General features: G+C 35.6%; 1 protein-coding gene across 1 annotated transcript in view; it reads right to left on the reverse strand.

The window, feature by feature from the left end:
- Positions 1-1,136: 1,136 nt before the first annotated feature.
- Positions 1,137-20,447, reverse strand: part of PRR16 (proline rich 16) — a 112,160-nt gene continuing 92,849 nt past the window's right edge. Inside the window, exon 2 of the mRNA XM_059834268.1 lies at positions 1,137-1,898. Coding sequence (XP_059690251.1) covers positions 1,137-1,898 — 762 coding nt within the window. The remainder of the gene's footprint in view (positions 1,899-20,447) is intronic.

The raw sequence follows: 20,447 nt of genomic DNA on the forward strand, positions 1-20,447 counted from the left end.
TCACTGATTGGATGTTTTTTAACTCTAGGTCCCAACAATTCTCTTTGTGAGAATAAAAGAATGTTCTTTAATAAAATAATTGAAAACACTGAGGACTTATTTTCAACTGGTAAGAATATTAATTGGGTTCACCGTCAAAATGTGATAACATGTAAAATATCATGCTTTGCATGTTATGCTTCGTAATTGCACAGAGCTTTTCAACTTCAAAGCTCTTTACATGACTTAAGTGGATGTCCATAAAGGCCTAAGGCAAAATTTTCTTTGCCTTCAAAAAGAGATTTGCACCAGACAAAAGTTTTGTGAAAAACACAGGACTGCACTTTGCTGTTTTAATCAACCGCCATCGCATGTGAGATAAAATATTACCACCGTTTTGTAGATAGAGCAGTGGAAATAGGGGCAAACTGAACGGGGACTATCCCTGCTCACCTGAAAACTCCGTACTTCACCTTGGCTGTGGCACATTGAGGAAGTGAGAAACAAAATGCGAGATAATTCAGTTTTCCAAAGCCATGTCAACATACCTTTCAGTTATTTCTTTACTTGCCCACCAAATATCAAGCTGCCTGAAAGTCTGATGATTACCTCCTATTGCACCGCTCCACACACAATGCCTTCGCTCAAGCAGTCAGGCAGAGAAAAATGCATTTGCTAGAATTCAGTCAAAAGCTGTTACCTGGTACTCCACTTTGCTTCGTCAAATGACATTTTAAAAGGTACTTGCTAGAAACAGGAAGTTTCCCAAAACCCAGGAGCAATCGTTAATTCCCTCATGTCAGATAGACTGAAATCTATCACAAAATGCCACTCAGTGTTCAAAGTTCAGTTCAGACTGAACTTTCTTTACATTGTCTTAAACCACGCTACATATAGGAAACTGCAATAGATGTTTACAACCTATGAGCTAAAACATGAGTATTTTTTCAGCATCCTTTGCCATAATGACGTTTTTAGCTAAGTACAGGTAAGATCAACAAGCATTCCTCTTTGTACTTACCATGTGATTGATATGCCACTTCACTGGACTCAGGGAGTAATACATTGGGTCTTTTTATTGCTCAAGTGGAAAGTGCTCATTACCTATTTATGTTTATATATAGGAAAAAACAAAAAGTTGTTTCAAGTGGCATACATCACACTGTTGTAGTAGTTGATTTCCTCAGGATGGTCTTCTGGGGTTTTGGTGCAGTTTGTGGAGGCACAGTCGCAGGTCTTGGAGGAGGAAAGCTATTACTGGGACTTATCCCCAACCCTCCATTTTCCAGAGGAAATGGAGGCAGTGGAGGTGGTGGAGGCGGCAGAGGAGGGCACTGGTGTGGCAGCTTTCCCACAACACGGGCAGCAGGCTCACTGTGCAAGTGCACCTCCCTATTTTTAATGTTATACCGAACATCACAGTCAGGGCAATAGCCGTGGTACTGCACTTTTTCACTAAATCGTACCCGTTCCCTTGCTCCCGACTGAGGACACTGCTCTCTCTCAGGTCTGTGCATCAGAGGCTGCATTGCAACTTTCTCCAAATTATTGTTCGGTATACAGCATATATCTCCGTTTGGGATGCGGCTGGGCCCAACTGGCAAGCCCCCATTTCGCAGCAGGGTACCGTTAGTCTTGACAGGGTTGGCCAAAGGAGGCAGCCGTGGAGGCTCGTCGCACCTGACGGGCGTCAGTCGTGGTGGAGGTGGAGGTGGATTTGGCTTCCGCAGCACAGTGAGGATAGCGGAGGGGTGCGCAGGTGGCTTGATGAGCGGTGCGCTGGCCCGCACCTTGACTTTCTCCAAGCTGGAAGCTGTTGTGCTGCTGGAGCTGCTGTTGAGCGTGTCTGTTTTGGAACTATCTGTCATCTCATCCTCCAGCTGCAGGTCAGACGTCAGCGTGTCAATCTGGTCAACCACCTGCACAACAGCCAGAGTGGAAATGGTGAGAAAAGCTTGCCCCAGTGAAGGCACAGAAAAACAAAAGCACTCTCCACTATCATGTTTGTCCTTCCCAGAACTGAAACATCCAATTTTTTTTGACCATTATTTCTTTTTTCTTGCCAATGTAATATAGTAGTAATAATAATAATAAAATTATTATTATTATTATTATTATTATTATTATTATTATTATTATTATTATTATTATTATTATTATTATTATTATTATTATTTGCTAGTTTGCTAGCTCATCACCTGAATACAAAAGAAATATAACTTGAAACACTCTGGAATGAAATTCCGTTTCTTTCCCTCTAGGGTTTACTTGGCAATATCATTGTAAGTGAACTCTAATCCTTCAATACTATGCTTTGCCTTACAGTGCAGGAGGAGACTGAATTATTTAATTTTAGCTTCTACATGACAGCTTCTGAATCGAAATCTGCAGAGTATCTTTTAGCTCTGACCTTTCACACAGTCTAGATTTAAATATGCATCTCTGTATAGGTGCTATCACACACCTACAACCATGAGTTTGGTACAGCCTTTCCTGACAATTTTTTAACATAAATAAGGTACTGAGAAGCAACTGCCTTCTTGTATTAGACTGCATTATCTCCCTTTAGGAATATTTTCCTTAAAAACTGAGATCCTCTGAAGCAATCCTGAAATAGCATTTGCTGCAAAAGAGAGGAAAAGTAGATTGGTTTCCAAAGTTAAAAGCATTTATTAACTCATGCACTTTCATTCCAAGATTTCCTCTACCTCCCATATTTCTGTTTGTAGTTTCTACAATTTAAGATCTCTTCTAGTCTTCCAGCCTCCTTTTTCTACTCAGTTTTTTATAGGACATGCAACTGATGGTGCCTTTACTAGTTAGCAGAAATTTGTCATATAACAACTAAAAGTCCTTCCTGAAAACTGCATTTGACTCAGTACCTAGTTGAACAACTGTAGTTATAATCTACAGGTAACTACAACACACACCACAGGAAGTAAGCACACATTTAAAAACTGATCTTTATCCTTTACATCCTCACAGGATATATATAAAGTAATCAGTAGCTGAAATGTTATTAGCTAACTTTGGTGGATGAATAAAAATCTTGTGCCATTGCTTGGGGTCCTTATGGGAGATCTGTAATGTTCTGGAGGGAGAGCTGGAGGGGGCACCTGAGTATATCTGAAATGAAACTAGATGCCTTCAGTTGTGCCATTGAATCAATCCTTCTTACCCCTTTGAGACTTTCACTTCTACTTGCTGCTTTCAATAATTTGATCCTAATATGATTGATTTCAAAGTAAACTTATTTTTGAGGCGTATAAGCCATATGTTAGCTGAAAAAAAAAGTGAAAGTGGTTTCTGAAAGCAGTGACTCTTTATTTGGTCAAACCAGTAACTCACTTATGTGCCCAGTGGTAAATAGTGAATAATGAAAGCAAAAACACCATAGAATGAAAGAGCACTTCAGCGTCCACTGTGCTTACTAAGCTAAGAGTTGTGTAATATAAAACTGATAAAAATTCATATGCAACAATTCAGTTCAGTGCATTCCTTCTCCTAAAACCAGCAAACATACAGAGAACTATGATTCAGAAAGAGAGCTTTCAAACATTATTTGAAAAAAACTTATAATACTTTTTCTCTCCAAGACCAGAACAACTACTCATTTATTTACTATTCAAAGCCCAATACCATGTTGCGTTTCAGTTTCTATTTTAGCATTTTGATTTTTCTCCAACAAAGAATAAAGAAAAATTATCCCTTAAAAGACAGACATTAACTCCCCCAAATAATCAGGATTTAAAATATTAGCCTAGAAGTTGAAAGGTACAGCTGAACTCTGGTAACTGTCAGATCCCAAACATCTCCTCTAGGGTACAGCATATGACTACTCTTGGAAATTTCAGAATAAAGGCATAAAAACCACACCTGTACTAAGACAATGCAAAATTCATAGCAAGAAACACAGTTTAGAGGAGAAAGAACTCACATTATCACCTTACTTTACGTATGCAAACCAAGGCAGAGAGAACTTCTCAAAATGAAACAGTGAATCTAAAGGAACAAGGAAAAGACAGTCATGTTCTGGGCACTAAGCCTGAAATTCAAGCACCCCTCTGCAAGCTTAGTATGTATTGTGTAAATATTAGGGTCTGCCTACATATGGCTAAATATATTATTGAATCCTCTCATGGAATCCAATATGTAATCTTTTAATAAACTATAACAGCTACTGAATGGACTGATGCAACATAAACCAAAGAAACTCCTTGGCAAGCAAAGAAACAAAAAAAGAGCCAATAAACAGCTGCCGGCAAGAGAGAAAGGAAAGATATCCATAAGGATGCTCAACACAGAAGCAATGGATAGTTTGTACATGTGACATCGCATTGGCCTATATTACAGTATTAGATAATACTAAGTGATAATATTTGGTTGCTTCACATTGCTTAATAAGAGCTATATTAAAATGCCAAGAACAAAAATGGGTTTCTTTTGCAATTGGCTTATTCCAACAAAACCTAATTTTTCTTTTCCTCTATTTTCTACCATGATAGTCCCCTCAAAGGGTACTTACAATCATACAGGACCTTAGAAACCAATATCACACATGTGAGGAAAAGGACAGCCACAGAATGCTGATGTGGTTATTGCACAATTAGCTATGAATAAATCTCATGGAGATTATCCAAATAATATATTAAAACTTCCTTACCTTAATAAAATTAACTCACAATTTCCAATATCAAATTCACAATAAAGAAGACAATAAAACAACAAAAATGCATTTTCATGTTATTTTAAGACACACACAAAATTTTAATAATTTCTTTGTATTTTTTTCTGCAGAACCAGTTACAAATGATGGCTTCTTTGCTTTAGGCCTTGTGTGCAACAAAGATCATCCCTGTTCCACATTGTACAAAATAAATGTACACCATGCAATGTAATTCTAGAGAAACAAAACCTAGTGTTTATTATTTTGAGACGGATACATTAAAGGTGATATTACACTGGTGTTGTGAGGGTATAGCTGTAATTATGCAGCACACATGTGTCATAAAATGGCAGACCCTGTTAATGAGAAAATTTGCATCCATTCAATCTGTCCAACAGTGCAAAAATTTTCTCAAGAGTAAAAGGAAAGTCTGTTATGAAATGTCCTTGAATTTAAATGACTACGGAGTTTATCTGTTGCCCTCTGCGCAAACGTGTAGTTCACATTGGAATTTTTTTGTCACCTACCCATTTGTAAAACATAAAACCAGCACAAAATGTCTCTGACATAACAACAGTTTATCTGTCCAGATTCATTCCCACCACAAGTTGTGATTCCGTTTACTGTTGTTTTCTTCTGCTTTTTTTGTCCCAGAAGGAAAAATTCAAGTAAGATGAAAAAGTAACAGAGAACTGATGACTCACACAGTGAAACTGATGTAGTTAAAAAAAAAAAAAAAGAAAAAAAGTGTGTTGAAAAAAACAGCCTCCATTTCACAATGCACTTCCTATAAAGGTAAGAGAGAGAACATTTAGAAACAAAAAAGCTGCTCTAGTTGTGCAGAATCTGTCCATTTTTCAGTTTTGGAACAAAACAGGACTTGATTCACATGTACAAGCATGGGGGAGACATCCTTTTATAGCCTGATGAGCTCCTTAGCCATTAACTGGATTTGAGCTCTGCAGAGATGCCCATTTCTCCCCTGCCAGTGATATCCTGAGGCTTCAAGCACTGTAGGATCTGGTGTGACACTCCTGAATGAACCAGGACATCAGCTGATTCCTATCTCCTTTATAGGTTGTTACCAGACAACAATATTAGGTCCCCAACAGGGATGGAGTCAGATTTCTCTAGATGACCCCAAGAAATTAATCAAAGTCTGTTAACACATGTATAGACACAAAATATTTTATCCTGAAATCCAAATCGTTCAACAAGTCAAATCTCTGCTTATAGCAACACTTTATCCTTACAAATATGTGTGGACCTTTAGGAGGGGGTTTTTTTGTTGTTGTTTTTTTTTATTTTGACAACAACTGGGTATTTTTACCACACAATGAGCAGAAAAACCTATTGTTTGGATAGAGTAGATTTAATATAGATATTATGTTTATCCTTTACCTCCAGTTTAATGATTGAAAATTATTTTGTATTTTCTTGTCCTTTTAATTTTTTATGTAGACACTCAAGCCTTTCTTTCCAGTAATGCTTAAACGAGACAGAAGATCAACAACAGTGTCTGTAAAACATGTACATAAGAATTTATAATCACCATTTATAATCAGCAATCAACTAACATGAATTAAATCTCATCTCTACCTAAACTCAAAAGAGCTGGGGCAATTTTAAAAACCAACACCAGCTAACACCAATTTACCAAATACAAAAAAAATTAAATCAACAAAACTAGAATTAGAGTTATGAGTCATAATTCTTTCGCTTTTTCTTGTTATTTTAAATTTTTATGTAGACACTCAAGATTTTTGATAGATTTGGGGAAAAAAAAATAATTATGAACATTCCAATTAGGAAACAGTCAAGCGCTCAAATGCACCAGTGATCCTAAATTATTTAACACAGAGGGGCCAACTAACTCACCTTCTAAGCTGCCTCCTTGTTGAGTACCTAACTACAAGAACAGCTTCAAGGAAAAAAATCAGTGTTGTATGACTGTAGGAAGACCACAGATGTTTGCTCAAGCAAATGCGTACTACTGTTGTTGAGTTCTTGCTTGTCAATGCACTAACTTTTAATACTTTTAAATAAATTTTTTAAACTTTTCTTTTTTGAAGTCTCTGTTTCAAAAGGTATCTAAAATAATAACTTCAGTATTAAAAGAGTATTGCAATATATAATTGAAAAGATGGTAGGATGTAATCAGGGGTACTTTCCTCATACCAGCAAAATCCAAATCTTTGGAGAATGCCATAGGTGCTTGAGGTGTTTTACAGACAAGCAAAATCACACATATCTCTGTTTCAAAAGCTTTCAGGTTTGGATTAGACACAGAAAACTAAAGAATGAGAATAAAATGAAGTCAAAAGGAAAATTATAGATCTGGTTAAATCTGAAATTTGTGCTTAATTTTGTTAGACAATTTTAATGTTAATTTTCTGCTAAATAAATGCTATGAATAGTATCCACCAAAGAAGTACAAATGAAAACAACAACAAAAAAATTATTAGAAGCTCATCAAAGAGGACATGTGGAAGTGAAAACTCCACACTCCAGAAAGGACACAAATGAGATAAAGTACCTGTGCAAGAGCTGACAAACAGCCATCAGAAAGAAGAAAACCAAACATGAAGTAATCAAGGTTTGCTTCATGTTGACAACTTGCCAGATAGTAGTTACTAAGAGCAGGCAATGAGGCAAGATCACTAGATTTTAAGATGGGAGTGCAAAATAAAACAGTGACTGCACTCTGGATATACCTGAGCAATACAGCACAGAAGTTGAAGAAGCCAAAATTAATCAGTGGATGAATATTGTAAACATGATTCCTGAGAGCAAAAGAATAGCGTAAAGAAAGCTAGAAAAGAAAAGGCAGCCATCTAAGAGCACATCTCACAAGAAGCTAACAAAACATTTGAGCTAATGGCGAAAGTTCTAGCAGCATTTGTGAGGAAGACTGCACACAGAAGTTTATACACATAACTTTTAAATTTATACAATATGTAAGATCTATAGTAACATTACATGAGTTTTTATTCCCACTTCACTAAGACTAAACATGAATACGATTTTTGTGACATTTGTAAGATAGAACCATAAGTAAACTGAGACTAAAGATTACTATTTGGAGACAACTTCCCACCCTGTTGCCTCTGGAGAGCACAGCATATTAAACTGTGAGAGATAATGTAAAGCTCCTTGCTGTAGACAGAGGTAAGATAGAGTTATGTACTACTGAAAAAAAACCTTGCCAATGTGCATTTAGACTCATAAAAATTCTGTGCTGCAGCCACCAGTGCATGGAGAATGAATTGGTACTGTCAAAGTAAGGAGGTCAAAAGGACATAAATATTACCCACCCCCAATAAAAAAGAAAAAAATTTTGAAAAATAAAGGAAGACATTGAAGTTGCAAACCATTTGCAATGCAAAGATACCCTACAATTAACCCCATCCCTCAATGTTATCAAATTTTTATATTAAATTTCTTAAAAATATAGAGCTAGCATAAAGCATTGCTTTTCCACTGAGGTCAAACTGCAGTCCCTGATTAAACTGAGAATCTTGTCCAAGAAAACATCTTGTGATTATCAAAATCAGCCTATGCTGGCCTAGTATTTCAATTGTTTGAGTTGCACTTAAAAGTTTTGTTTGTTTTTTACGTTCTCTGCTAAGGCACTTTTGTGGGTGAATATCCTAACTTGATTAGACCAATACTCAAAACTCTGTATTTCTTACTGGATACCAGGACCTCATTATAAGAATCGAACTTGGCAATAATAAGACTAAAACATGACACAGAAAGTAACAGTTTATTTTACTTCTTAATTGTATCCCTAAACTTTTCTGCAAAGAGTATCTACAATTAGTCAGAAACACTTTTTCAGTGCTTCTCTTTTGTGATTATGTGATGCACATCCACAAATGCATATGTAACCTATTGAGAGTTTTATTACCTCCTTATAATAAATGTTTCACCGGGCTTGATTTTCCTCCTGTTTAAAGGCAGCAGGAAACAAGACAATAAGGTACTGATGTTCAGTGAATATATAAACCACTAACTGCACTCAATCCACCACAATTGTACTTTTTTTCCAGTTCTTGAATAAAGCAGCAAATTGCTTTTCAGAAAGAAAAGTAATATACTCTTAAAGATTCATAAACTTTTAAGTTCACAGAACTTCAAAATTACAATTTCTCCTAAGATGTCCAGCCATTTTCACTGTTTCATATGTTCCTCGAAGCTTCACACGGGTTTATGAGTAAGATTTCTTTTTTAAAATTACTTGCTTCTGTACAGACTTTTTAAAAATTACTTGCTTCTGTACAGTACCTCTCAAAAAAGCTGCATAAGCAAAATGGAAATGGTACTTAGCTGAGATATTACTTCTGAGATGGAATAGTTATAACCCATATATTACTGTTTAGTACTACACCACAGCAGTGTGCAGCTATGAGATTTGATTTAACAGTTTGCTGGAAGTTTTCTAGAAAATGGACAGTTACAGACAGATACTGATCTTGATTTTAAATAAACAGAAATCAAGTCAGGTAATAAGACTAGCAAAAGTTTTTGCTTTCTTACTTTGAACTAAAAATATTACTGGGGAAAGGAATAAAGATAATAATTACAAATAAGTGCAATCAACAAGTCTTAATTTCATTATTTTTGAAGCAATTCCAAAAACTTGCAAAGTTTAACATGGATAAATTTTGCACTGTATGTGCAAAAATTAGCTACATGACAAGCTAGAAGAAGAAACATGTAATTAACAATAAAACAGCAATTGGCTCTATCACAGTGAAGCTACTCTTGCTTTTAAGTAAGGAACGGGCAAACATGCTATGTCAGTAGCTCTAATATTTTATGATTGCATCTCTAATCCTACAAGAAATTGTTTGCTTGCTGTAATTACTACAGGAAGCTTTAAGACAAGCTGTCAAACTGTTTACCTTCCCATCATCTTAGCTCATTATTTCCTGTGGAGTTACTAGTCCTTTGTTGACAAAAATGAATGTTCAATATAACTAAGGACACAATTAAGCTTTTTCCCCACCAAGTCTTTCCCGTAAATCCTGAACCACCACAGAGCTATCAACAAACAAAAGGGAGGTCCCTATTAACCGTGAGAGAGCCAGTATTTCACTCTAGAGTTTAAGTTGCATAACATCAGAGTAAGACCCTGTTCTCAGGTGCTTATATTCCAGCTTCAGTCATCCACAGCCGTATCTTTTGCATTTGCCGCAGCTAACTTCTCTACACTGCCCCCTGACACATCCCCAGTGAATACAGCTTCCAGGTCAAGGACAAATGGAACCAAATTTAGACTAGAACCCTGTTTATAAAGTTGTTTAAGCCAAAAAATGGCAATAGAAACCAAAAGAAGAGCTGTACTAGGAGAGACAACTGGTCTGCTTAGTACAATATTGTGAAAAATTACAAAAAGCAGGTGCCCAGGCAAGAACACAGTAATAGGAAAGTCATACAGAAATGTTTCTGTAGAATCTTATCCTAGTCTCAAACAATTTCTAACTCCAGGACTTCTTAACAGATTTTGCATTAAGTGGATCTTGACATTTATCTACCATGAACATGCCTATTTCTGCTTGAACCCATGTAAGTTTTTAGCATCTACAATATCCTGCAGTTTCCCACCTTTATTATGCAGATGTGCCACCTGCTCCTCTTTCTGCTTGAGAAAAAGCACAGAAGCTTTTATAGACAAAGTGCTTCAGGGACTTGCATAATACTTAAGCTGTAGCGGTTTTGCAAAACCACAGTTATGCAAGCCCTCTCAGTGTTGGAATTTGTTTTTTGTTTTTTTAAATCAAATGCATGATAATTGTCTGTAGAACAAAGAGTAATAACTTACACAAGGAAACAAAGACTCAACTAGCTGGCTACACCAGCAATCCTGCACAAACAGTAAGTTATAATAAAAGCTTTACAGTGTATCCAGCAGCATCTTTGTATCTGAAACTATATTAACAAATAATCATGTCTGTTTATGCTAAAATTTTCTAGCATAGCACTAGGGATCAATCTGGTATTTGCGCTAATTTACACTTCCAGGCAGATTAAAATTTCAGCTTTCAGCAAATGACTCTTACAGTAGCATCTCAGACAACTCAGTCAGCCACCCTGCAGCATCAGCAAAGGGCAAGGTTAGCGTGATACCTGTCAGTGTTAGCATACCTGAAAGATCAACAACCATCCTAGCAAACTTAACACACATCCCAACTCAACAAATAACATAAAAAACCCCACATGCAGTTGTTGTTGCCTCCAGAAGGTTTTTGCTAAAGAACACGCTAGTAACTTCAGCAAACTAGTATCACCTTTTCGTGTACATTATACAGTTAGTGATTCAACCTTACCCTCTGTATGCGGGTGAGGCGCTTAGGGACATGGTTTAGTGGTGAACTTAGCAGGGTTAGGTTTATGGTTGGACTTGATGATCTTAAAGGTCTTTTCCAACCTAAACAATTCTATGATTCTACGAATTCAGAAATACATAGTTTTCAATGACAGGCTTTACTAAACCGTACTCTGACATTTGGAAGTAGACTGAACACGAAGTTAGGCTGGATGTAAACGTATAAATGGAAATTTAAGAATATGCTGGACTCTTGGGAATCTAACAAGGCCATGAAAGCTCAGTATCATCATCCTGACTTAGCAATTCAGGGAAAGAAAACTGGGAAGCCCATATCCAAAATCTTAAAAGAAAAAGGCTTCTTTTCCATGAAGGAATAAAAAAAGAAATAGAAAAGGCAGTAAGCTGCTCTCTGTGTTCCCCGTTAAGAATTTAACATAGCCATGGTAATTCCTCTGTGTACCCTTTTGGATGAGGTTTGCTAGGGAAGCTGCTTGGAAGATCAGAGAGAGAGAGAGAGAGAGAGAGAGAGAAAGGCAGGTATGTGGCAGGTATTCATAGCATGAAGAATAGTACAATTATAGTTCCTGTCACACACAAAAGAACTCTGATAAAATTATGATCAACAAATGGAAACCCTGAGAAAATTAAGTAAAAAATAAACAATCAAACAAAAAATCCCTTTCTGGAAAAGCAAGTTCAAAGAATATTTGTAACAAAAAAATAGCTGTTCTAAAATATTAACTGAAATAAGTCAGCATTCCTTATGAATGGTAACAGAATTTCACACTTCCAGTGAAATACATTCTTTCACATTTGGCAACATAGGAAAGTAATTAATTTCACAAAAGTAAAGGGGATTAAATCTATTTTTATGTCACATCTAGAGACACAGAGAGATGACACTTGTCTTAACTCTGGTAAGGGAGTGCAGTAATTGCACACGTAGCTCACTACCCTGACTGAAAGACAAACTGCAACTAAGACTCAACACTAAAAAAGAAATCTCACCCTTGAGTTATCAGCCATGCCTTTCCTTTGCTCCCCTCTCTTGCCCATAATGATGCGGTCACCAATAGTGTGTAAGCATAGTGAATCAATTCACATATTTGAAATAACATGTAGGACGCCTATCTCTATGGGCAGCAGTGTTAACTGAGAGTTGCTCAAGAACAGATTCCAAGAGCAGCAAGTGAATCTGGCACAGTTTGTTCTGAACATTGACAAAAGACTCACAACTAGAAAAAAGGGCTTTTAAGTACTGGAGAAATGAATGAGGACTACATAATAAAATATAAAAATTTCATATGACTCAAAAAGAAAACTGCAACTTAATGGAATATCAGCAATTTTCCCTTTACTGTTATACTGATGTCAGGTTTTTTTGTTTGTTTTTTTTTTTGTACTCTTCAAGGTTAGTTTTGACAATGTACATATAGCCTGTGTGATTATTTAAGCTCATGAAAGTAATGGAACAATTCTCATTTTCTTTTCAGGGACATGGAAATCTACTTTTTATCGAATTTCTGATATAAGACTATTATAAGGCGAGCGTACAACTACCTTATTATTTGGTTTTCATACAGTTTCTCCTAAATTTATGGAATTATAAATTACATTTTTGGAAACACAAAGATTGCAGACCTCTTTTTATGCTATTAGATAAGAAAAGAAAAAACACTGAAAAGGATGAAGCTGGACATGGTGAATATGCACTTGATCAACTATTTCTGTATACATAATTTTTTAATTCATTGGCACAAATCAGGAAATGTAAAAGAAAATTGCTAATCGGCATTCAGTTCTTAAATGCATACGTAAATACAAGTAAAAAGGCTTCCCTGTAAAAAACTTAAGAGAATTAATGTGGAACCCTTGTGTACGTGTTTCAGTAATACTCTCTGAGAGTGGAATTCTTTTGTTTAATATAAAAAGGGCAGAGAATACCAGAGCTGTAAGACTTCGGTGTGTCGTCTGAATCAATTGTATCTTTCTAAATCAACATTTTAGAAGCTGCAGCTTACTACTGCTTTTCTCTCTCAAAACAGGTAACAAAATTGAAAATGACTGCATGCTGACTAATGTCTCATTATTTCTAGTGTATTCTAAATAAAAGTGTTGTAAAACAGATGAAAATGGAGTACCATAAAATGTTGGAGATTTTAGTCCCTACATAATAACCATTGCTATAAACATCGGTTCATAATGACTACAAATATGGTGATTTGCCTAATCATACATCAGATCAATTTAAATGAATGCTAAATATTTGTCTAAGCTCTTAACTATTAATGTGAACAGCAGGTAGAAGTTCCATAAAGTATACGCATCCCCAAACTATTAACGTTCACCATGGAGATTGAAAGTTCCCCTGTAGGATTAGAAAAAAATGTTCCACTAATCACAGAAATAGTTTCCTAGGTACACGCTTGAGATACATTAATAACATCTATTGTGAAAAAAACCCAAACCTTATAACATTATAGCTCTGAAATAGAATTTAAAATATTTAGCACACCCAAAAGAATTTTCTGAGAAGTTGGTAAACAACTCTATTGCAATTCTTTTGTGTTAACTCCAGTCTTAAGCACTAGTTATACTGCTCTGATTTTAAATAAACCACCTGACTAGGCAGCATATTAATCAGCATGCGTCCTTTTCCTCTGACAGTATACAGTGACTCCAGAAATAAATGTTTAACATCCTTTTGTTCTAAAAACAAAAAGAGGTTCCCCAAGAACAGCCAATATATCTTTTGGGAGACCACATGTTGGGCTGGTGGATTTTTTGATTGAAAGGATTTTATTAGTGAAATACTACACTGAGTCTAGAGGTCCTCCATATTTTAATGTTTCAGCACCGTTTCTGTTACAGCTCCAACACCACATTTAAGCCCAAATGAAATCTGCAATGAATTTACATTAATCTGGAAATACTAACTCTGAGTCTGTTGGACACTTACTAGAATACGGTTTCAACAGAGCTCAACAGAACTGGAGGATTTAGCTTTGTAGACACATTTCAAACCAGTCCTTTTTGCCTTCAAAACATGACCCAAAATTGCACAATCCATTAAGTTTCATTCTAATTAAAAGTTTGAACAAATCCAAAGTTCAAGCAAATTTTAGATGAAGTGACAGCAACGTCTGCTTTTTATGGTGAAAAAATACTAAAGCAGTAGTATTTTATTTCAGATATAACTGCAGTACTGTTTCTGTTGATATGGTTTCATCGAAAGAAAGCTTCTGTTTATGTAATAGGTTGAACTATCTGCCTGGATAAAAATAAAGTTATCAATAATGATGCTCATTATTAAAAAGTTGTGTAACTCCTTCAGCTGAGAGGTCTTAAAATGGGTAAACTGCCTTCTCCTCCTTGCTCTCCTGGTGAGCTGCTGGCCACATCTGGAAGTAACTTGCTGTAGACATTGTTCCAAGAATGAGAGAAAAAGATGTTGTAATATTGACCCTACTGAAGGCTTCCTGGCACCCAGTTAGACTTTTTCCATCTGGATGTACTGGGCAGAATACATAACAGGAGATAGCCCATGGTGAGCTTACACTACTAATAAATAATAGTCATGAAACAGCCAAACCCTCCTACTGGAGAGAGTAAATGCTATGAATCATGTAGGTTTGAAATGAATACTTGGTTGCCTTTTAATTATTAGTGGCTCCAAGTTACATGACTTCTGCTCACACTGCATCAAAACATTTTTAAGGAATTTAATTAAAAGTCACAGAATATTCTATCTTAATATTTATGGATAACATTTTTTTCAGATTCCTTTAAATAAAACGCTACATGTGCACAAGGGGAATATAAAAATAAGGAGTTTTATCTCATCTTTTGTTCTATATACATTACACATTTCAAAATGCTGTAAAAGTTTATTGAGTCTCAGCTCTCCATGACTTTGACCAGAACCAAATTTTTGATTCAATATCCTAATTATCTGAAGAAAGCTAATAACAATATAATCTAGTCAAAACTTTTGTTCCCTTAGGCAGATACATCCCTTCAAGTCATTAGTACAATTTATACGTATTTTAAACAGTGAATAAGAGCAAATTGTAGCTAAGGATTTTTTTTAATAAATTATATAATTAAATTATTTAGCAATAATTACAGCATTCACATTGACATAGTATGAACATTGCCAAGACAGCTATTTAAAAAAATTCAAAGTAAATAATGTAATCTAATGTTACACGTTTACGAAGATGTTCACTTACTTTATAGTTAAAGCTGAATTTAATCCAAATCACTTATTTGAGAGCTTGAAAAAAGCCTTCTATCTGCCTTCCAGTCAAAAAAACCTAACAAATATCATAAATCAAGGATGCATGGGGAGCAAGGGTGAAGGAGCAGAGTCTACAGCTCATATTTGCAATGCGATACACACTCTATTTGCTAAGCCTTAAAAATGCTTATCTAACATCTTTAAGGTGTCTTTAACATTTAGGAAGTCTTCCATTTCAAATCTAGTATTTCTATTATTAATTGCCCTAACAGAAAAAAAAAATCAGGAAATCTGTAGCTTGGATACTTCCAGCACTTTTGGAGGAGGTAATTGTTTCAGAGTGTGCCAAAACACAATACTGTGGATGTTTTTTCAAGCAATGACTAATACATTTTTGTCCTTATAAGATCATTAGCTCATGTTTTTGGCAGTATTACCTGCTGTTCCGATTCTATTTCTAGTTAAATATCAGGTAGGTTATAACATAAGAAAACAGAAAGTTTTTCTTTGTTTTTGCACAATCTGCAAAGAAGCTGGACCTGTTATGCCTGTAATGTACTTAAACTTCCAGCACTACTGAACTGTTGAAAGAGAATTTGGCCATCTCACATGGTATGTGGTGGTGTACCCAGTACCACGACATCGTATTTTTACTGCTTGTGGTCCAGTCCCTCTCCAGTGTATTCAGTTCAGATGCCTCTGCACAGGTTTTCCTTGGGTGTAGTTACTTTTGCTATTTTTAATGCAAGAGAGGTGCACGGAAGTATTAATTGAAGGCTGAAGGTGAAATTCAAGAGGTCTGTTTACCTCAGTAAATGAATAGTTGCATTACAGCAGGAAACTGCAGCAGTAGACTACATTGATGCAAAGAGTAGAAAACCATTTCCAAACAGATTTGCAAAACACAGTGGATTGCGGGTTAAGGAGCAAACCCCTGCCTTGGTCACGCAGGGTAGTGAACTGCAGTCAAGATTCAGCACAGCTACTCCAAATTTCCAGCCAAAGATAAAGTCAAGATTATTCACTCCTTGAAATGAATTTGTTGATACTTAGCCTTTGAAGCTTTGTTCTGGTTTTCAGCTTCCCTGCGAAGCATCTTCAGTTGAAAAATTTCTTTCAGTAGCATGTAGATAAAAAAGCTAAAGTTATGTTAAAAGTTATGTATATTAATAATTACTTCTGTAGTGACTATGATAATACACGGAAAATCTGAGCCAAATCTCATGGAGAGAAAAGAAAAAGAGCAGTTTTCTATGTTTGCTGGACCTTCCTTTCACATTGTCTTCTGGAATTTATAAGACATGAATACTTCTTCCTCTCTCTTTTTTTTTTTTAAGTATATAATAGGCAAGCAGCACAACTTCTGCTCAGGTTAATTACGCAATCCCTCAAGTACTAAATCATTTCTTTGATTGCCACCCACATTACTAATCCACTTTGAAGAGTCCTCACATCCTGTCCTTGTAATTCCCAATCCCTTTCTGATAATTGCAGTACTTGTGGCAGCAGGAATGAAATGTTTTGCACCTATTATGTTGAAGTGGTCCTCAGATGTAAAGAGTGCAATTTTTCCAGTGCTGCTGGCAGGATGCACAGAGAAGCACTAGGAAGAGAGATCAAGTGCCTGCTTCTGCTTCTATCCTGTGGCGGTCATCTTGGTTTGCTTTATTTCAAATAAAATGCAGTCCTACTATTCAACAGAACATGGCTGGCAAGAAGAAAAGATGTTATGTACAACAAACCTTTGGTATATGCATTAACATTTTACCATAAATCTCATCTGCTATTGCTGTATACAACATAATCAGATAGCACTGAACAAATAATCATTTTGTTTCCTGGGCTATGAGTGAAAAAAAAATTATATAGGTAAGCTTTATAGCTATAATTCATATTTTAATACTGAGACCTAGAATTTTAGAGCCAAGACTTGCCCTTTTAGAGAAGCAAATATAAGCTGCAAATGTAGATACTTGGGCTTCAGACTCATAAAACAGGCCTGTATACTAAGGTAAAGAGTATATATGTCTAATACAAGAAAGTGCTGCAAACTCTGTCAAAAATATCATCTGTACTTGAAAAACAAAGCAATTCTGAAATGCCTAAAGAAAAAGCAAGTTCTCCAAATTATTTTAAAGTTTTAAAGGAAAATTATTGAAAGCCCTATGGAATTGCATTTAGTTTTTTAAAAGGCATAACAGAGGTTATTAGTTTTAGTCAAAACAATTGCATATATTTAAGTTAAAAGGGTAAGATCTGATACATTAGGCAGCTTGAAAAGAGAGAACCCTCTATTCACAGCTAGGTAGGTTGTATCTTTCCAGTAGAAGTTTAAATGTTTCTTTTGGGCTAGATAAAACATACTAAAAATGAGAATTCAGGGATGAGGATAATTTAACATTAAATAATATTTAATTTATATTACTTTTTAGAGACTAAAATTTTGTACATTTAAATTACTACTAGTTAATGATTGGTGCGACATTAGTACTATGTACTAAATACTGCTATTTAATACCTGTGTCTGATTTCATCATGTATTTCTGTGCAGCATGACTGTGACACACACCAACTACCTTCTTGACAGAAAGTACTAGAGAAAAAGTCAGGAGATAAAAAAACACAACTTGAATGTACAAACAAGGATCATAGTTATTCCTACTATTTTTAACATCAACAGTTAAGACAAAAGCAGCTCTGCAAAACATCACGAACATTGCTAAGTGTTTGTTTCCCCCAACTTTTCTCACTTCTTTCATACACATTCTTATAAAAGTATTGTTGAATGTATATATGTAATATTATATGCATATTTTACACCTGCTATCAAATATTTATAATACTCCTCATTAACTTGGTGATCACTGTGTTTTGTTTGTTCTTTTCACTAGGTTAGTAACATATAAAGGCTCCATTACATTTTTAGCCTAATAATTATGATAGTGGCCTTTTTGCACATATAAAACCATTACAAAAAAAGGTGTCCACTGATGATTCCTCTTCCCGTGATTATAGCAGGCAGTTTTGTTGCTCTTGATTTTACCTCCTTAAGTATTTTTAAGGTCAAAAATTTTCCCCTCCTCCAGATCAAGAGGTGTAAAAACAACATAATGATATTGCAAAAAACCAACGCCATTAAGTCACTGAACACACCCCTATACAATCACAGGTATTGCAGCAGAAGGAATAATTCGTAACATATTTTTAACCTCTTTTCCTTATTCAAATAATACGTAATCTACAGATTATCTTAAAAGAGATCACAGGAGATAGATGGGTGCCCAATGGTTTCTGATTTCTAGCTTTGCTATTGATGTAACTGTTGTGATAACTGAGAAAAGGAGCTTCACCTTTATGTGATGCTAGTTTTCTCCTTACTCTTTATCTCTCATCCATTTAGACTGTACACTCTGGAAAAAGAGTTACGTTTCTCTTGTGCACAATCCTCCCCACAAAATGTGTGCTACTTGTTACTATTATTATTCAACACCATTTCAGAGCAGAACATTGTTAGCTAATTCTGTTGGCTAATTTTGTTGGCTAATAGGTTCTCTCTACCACAGAATAAATAAAACACTTATAGTCAAGTTTCAAGTGTAGATGTTTCAAAATTCAAATTATGTCTTTCATTAACATTTCCTTGCAATGTATGCACTAGAACATTTATTGAAAAAAACCACTCAAAATTCACTTCATCTAACTATATATTGTGGAAATTATGTTTTAGATATCACCTATTCTAAGTAGTTGTGGAAATTACGTATTTTCATGAGCAAGGTTTAAGTATGTGGCATATTAGGCTACCTAACACTAAGTGTCCCCACAGCAATTCTGAACATGTGCAATCACTAACCACTAAGCTGTGTTCCCACAGACACTGATCAGTATACTCATAGCACTACTTGGGGTCTTAGATATTGCTCCCATTCAAATGCTACTCATATCTGCCTCATCTCTCAAGAAGTGATTTAAAACACTTGTCCCAGAAACCAAATTTCAAGAAGAAAGCAATACCACTTACTTTTTTTTTAAAAGAAATCCAAAGTAAATACACACATTAAATGAAAGACAGCTGAAATACTCCCATGCGTGAATTGAGTCGAAGTTCACACAGGAAGAGAGTCTATAAAACCTGTTACAAAAGATGGGTATGGGGTGAGAAGCAGCTACGTGAAGTAACAGAAAAGCATCAGAGTGTCCTGTCTTAGTTGAGCCATGTTAACTTTGGTATTGGAAGACAAAACTTTCTTATCAAGTTTCAGAAGAATTTCAGGTTTCAGCTTTCATAGGATTATCTATCCCAAAATCACCATGCTTTGATGAAAGAGGACAGCAAAGTATCAGATTGCAGAAGTCCACATCACTACACTTTTCATATTTTCTATTGATCTCCCAGGCTACTTCTGCTTCGTTACCATCTGGCTTCGTGCTCCATGTTTCCATGCAGTACAAGCAAGTTATAAAGCAAGTTAATAAAGGGATACACAATTTGCGTCAAAATCACCCTGACTTTCAGAAGCTATCATGTCTCTATACCCACTTAATTGTCCAATTGCAAGGTTACCTAAATTGTACACTATGAATTCTCTGGCCTTGCTTGTTCCTAGATCTCAGAAGACTGTGAACACTGTCTGGTATCCGTAACTGTTAATAAACCAGGAGTAAAAAAAACATAAATATGTCTTGACATAAAATTGTTCACAAATTGTCCATCAAGTAAGCGTTTCCTTACATGTTAACCAACACAATTTCACCCATCTGAGCATGCACAGCTCTTCTCAGACATCATTCAGCTTCTGGCACTGAGTTCTAAGATGCACTGAGACCCATGAACTCATTAGTTACACAGCACACAGATGATGCAGCTCTAACTTAATTAGCTGGTTTTAAGTCATTATAAAAAATACTAGTTTTTCCTCATAAAGGACTATCAGAATTTGTAATGAGCATTTTTTCCAATGAACAAAAATAAACACCAATATGGTGTCTCAATGACTAGCAGAAACAATGATATGCTGCACAAACATGCATTCATTTCCAAGTGGATATTACATCAAATGTTATAAAAAAATACACATATGTTGCATCCATATGTACAGTCACAGCCGAAAGGTAATGAAGCAAAGCAAGCATAAAAATTGCTCAGCTTATTCATAAGCTTTCATTGTGTGGGCTGCCTTATGCACAGGTATATAAAGAATTCAAAATTTCTAGCACCTCTGACATAC

Source organism: Gavia stellata, chromosome Z (genome assembly GCF_030936135.1).
Source record: "Gavia stellata isolate bGavSte3 chromosome Z, bGavSte3.hap2, whole genome shotgun sequence".
In the NCBI taxonomy this organism is placed as follows: Eukaryota; Metazoa; Chordata; class Aves; order Gaviiformes; family Gaviidae; genus Gavia; species Gavia stellata.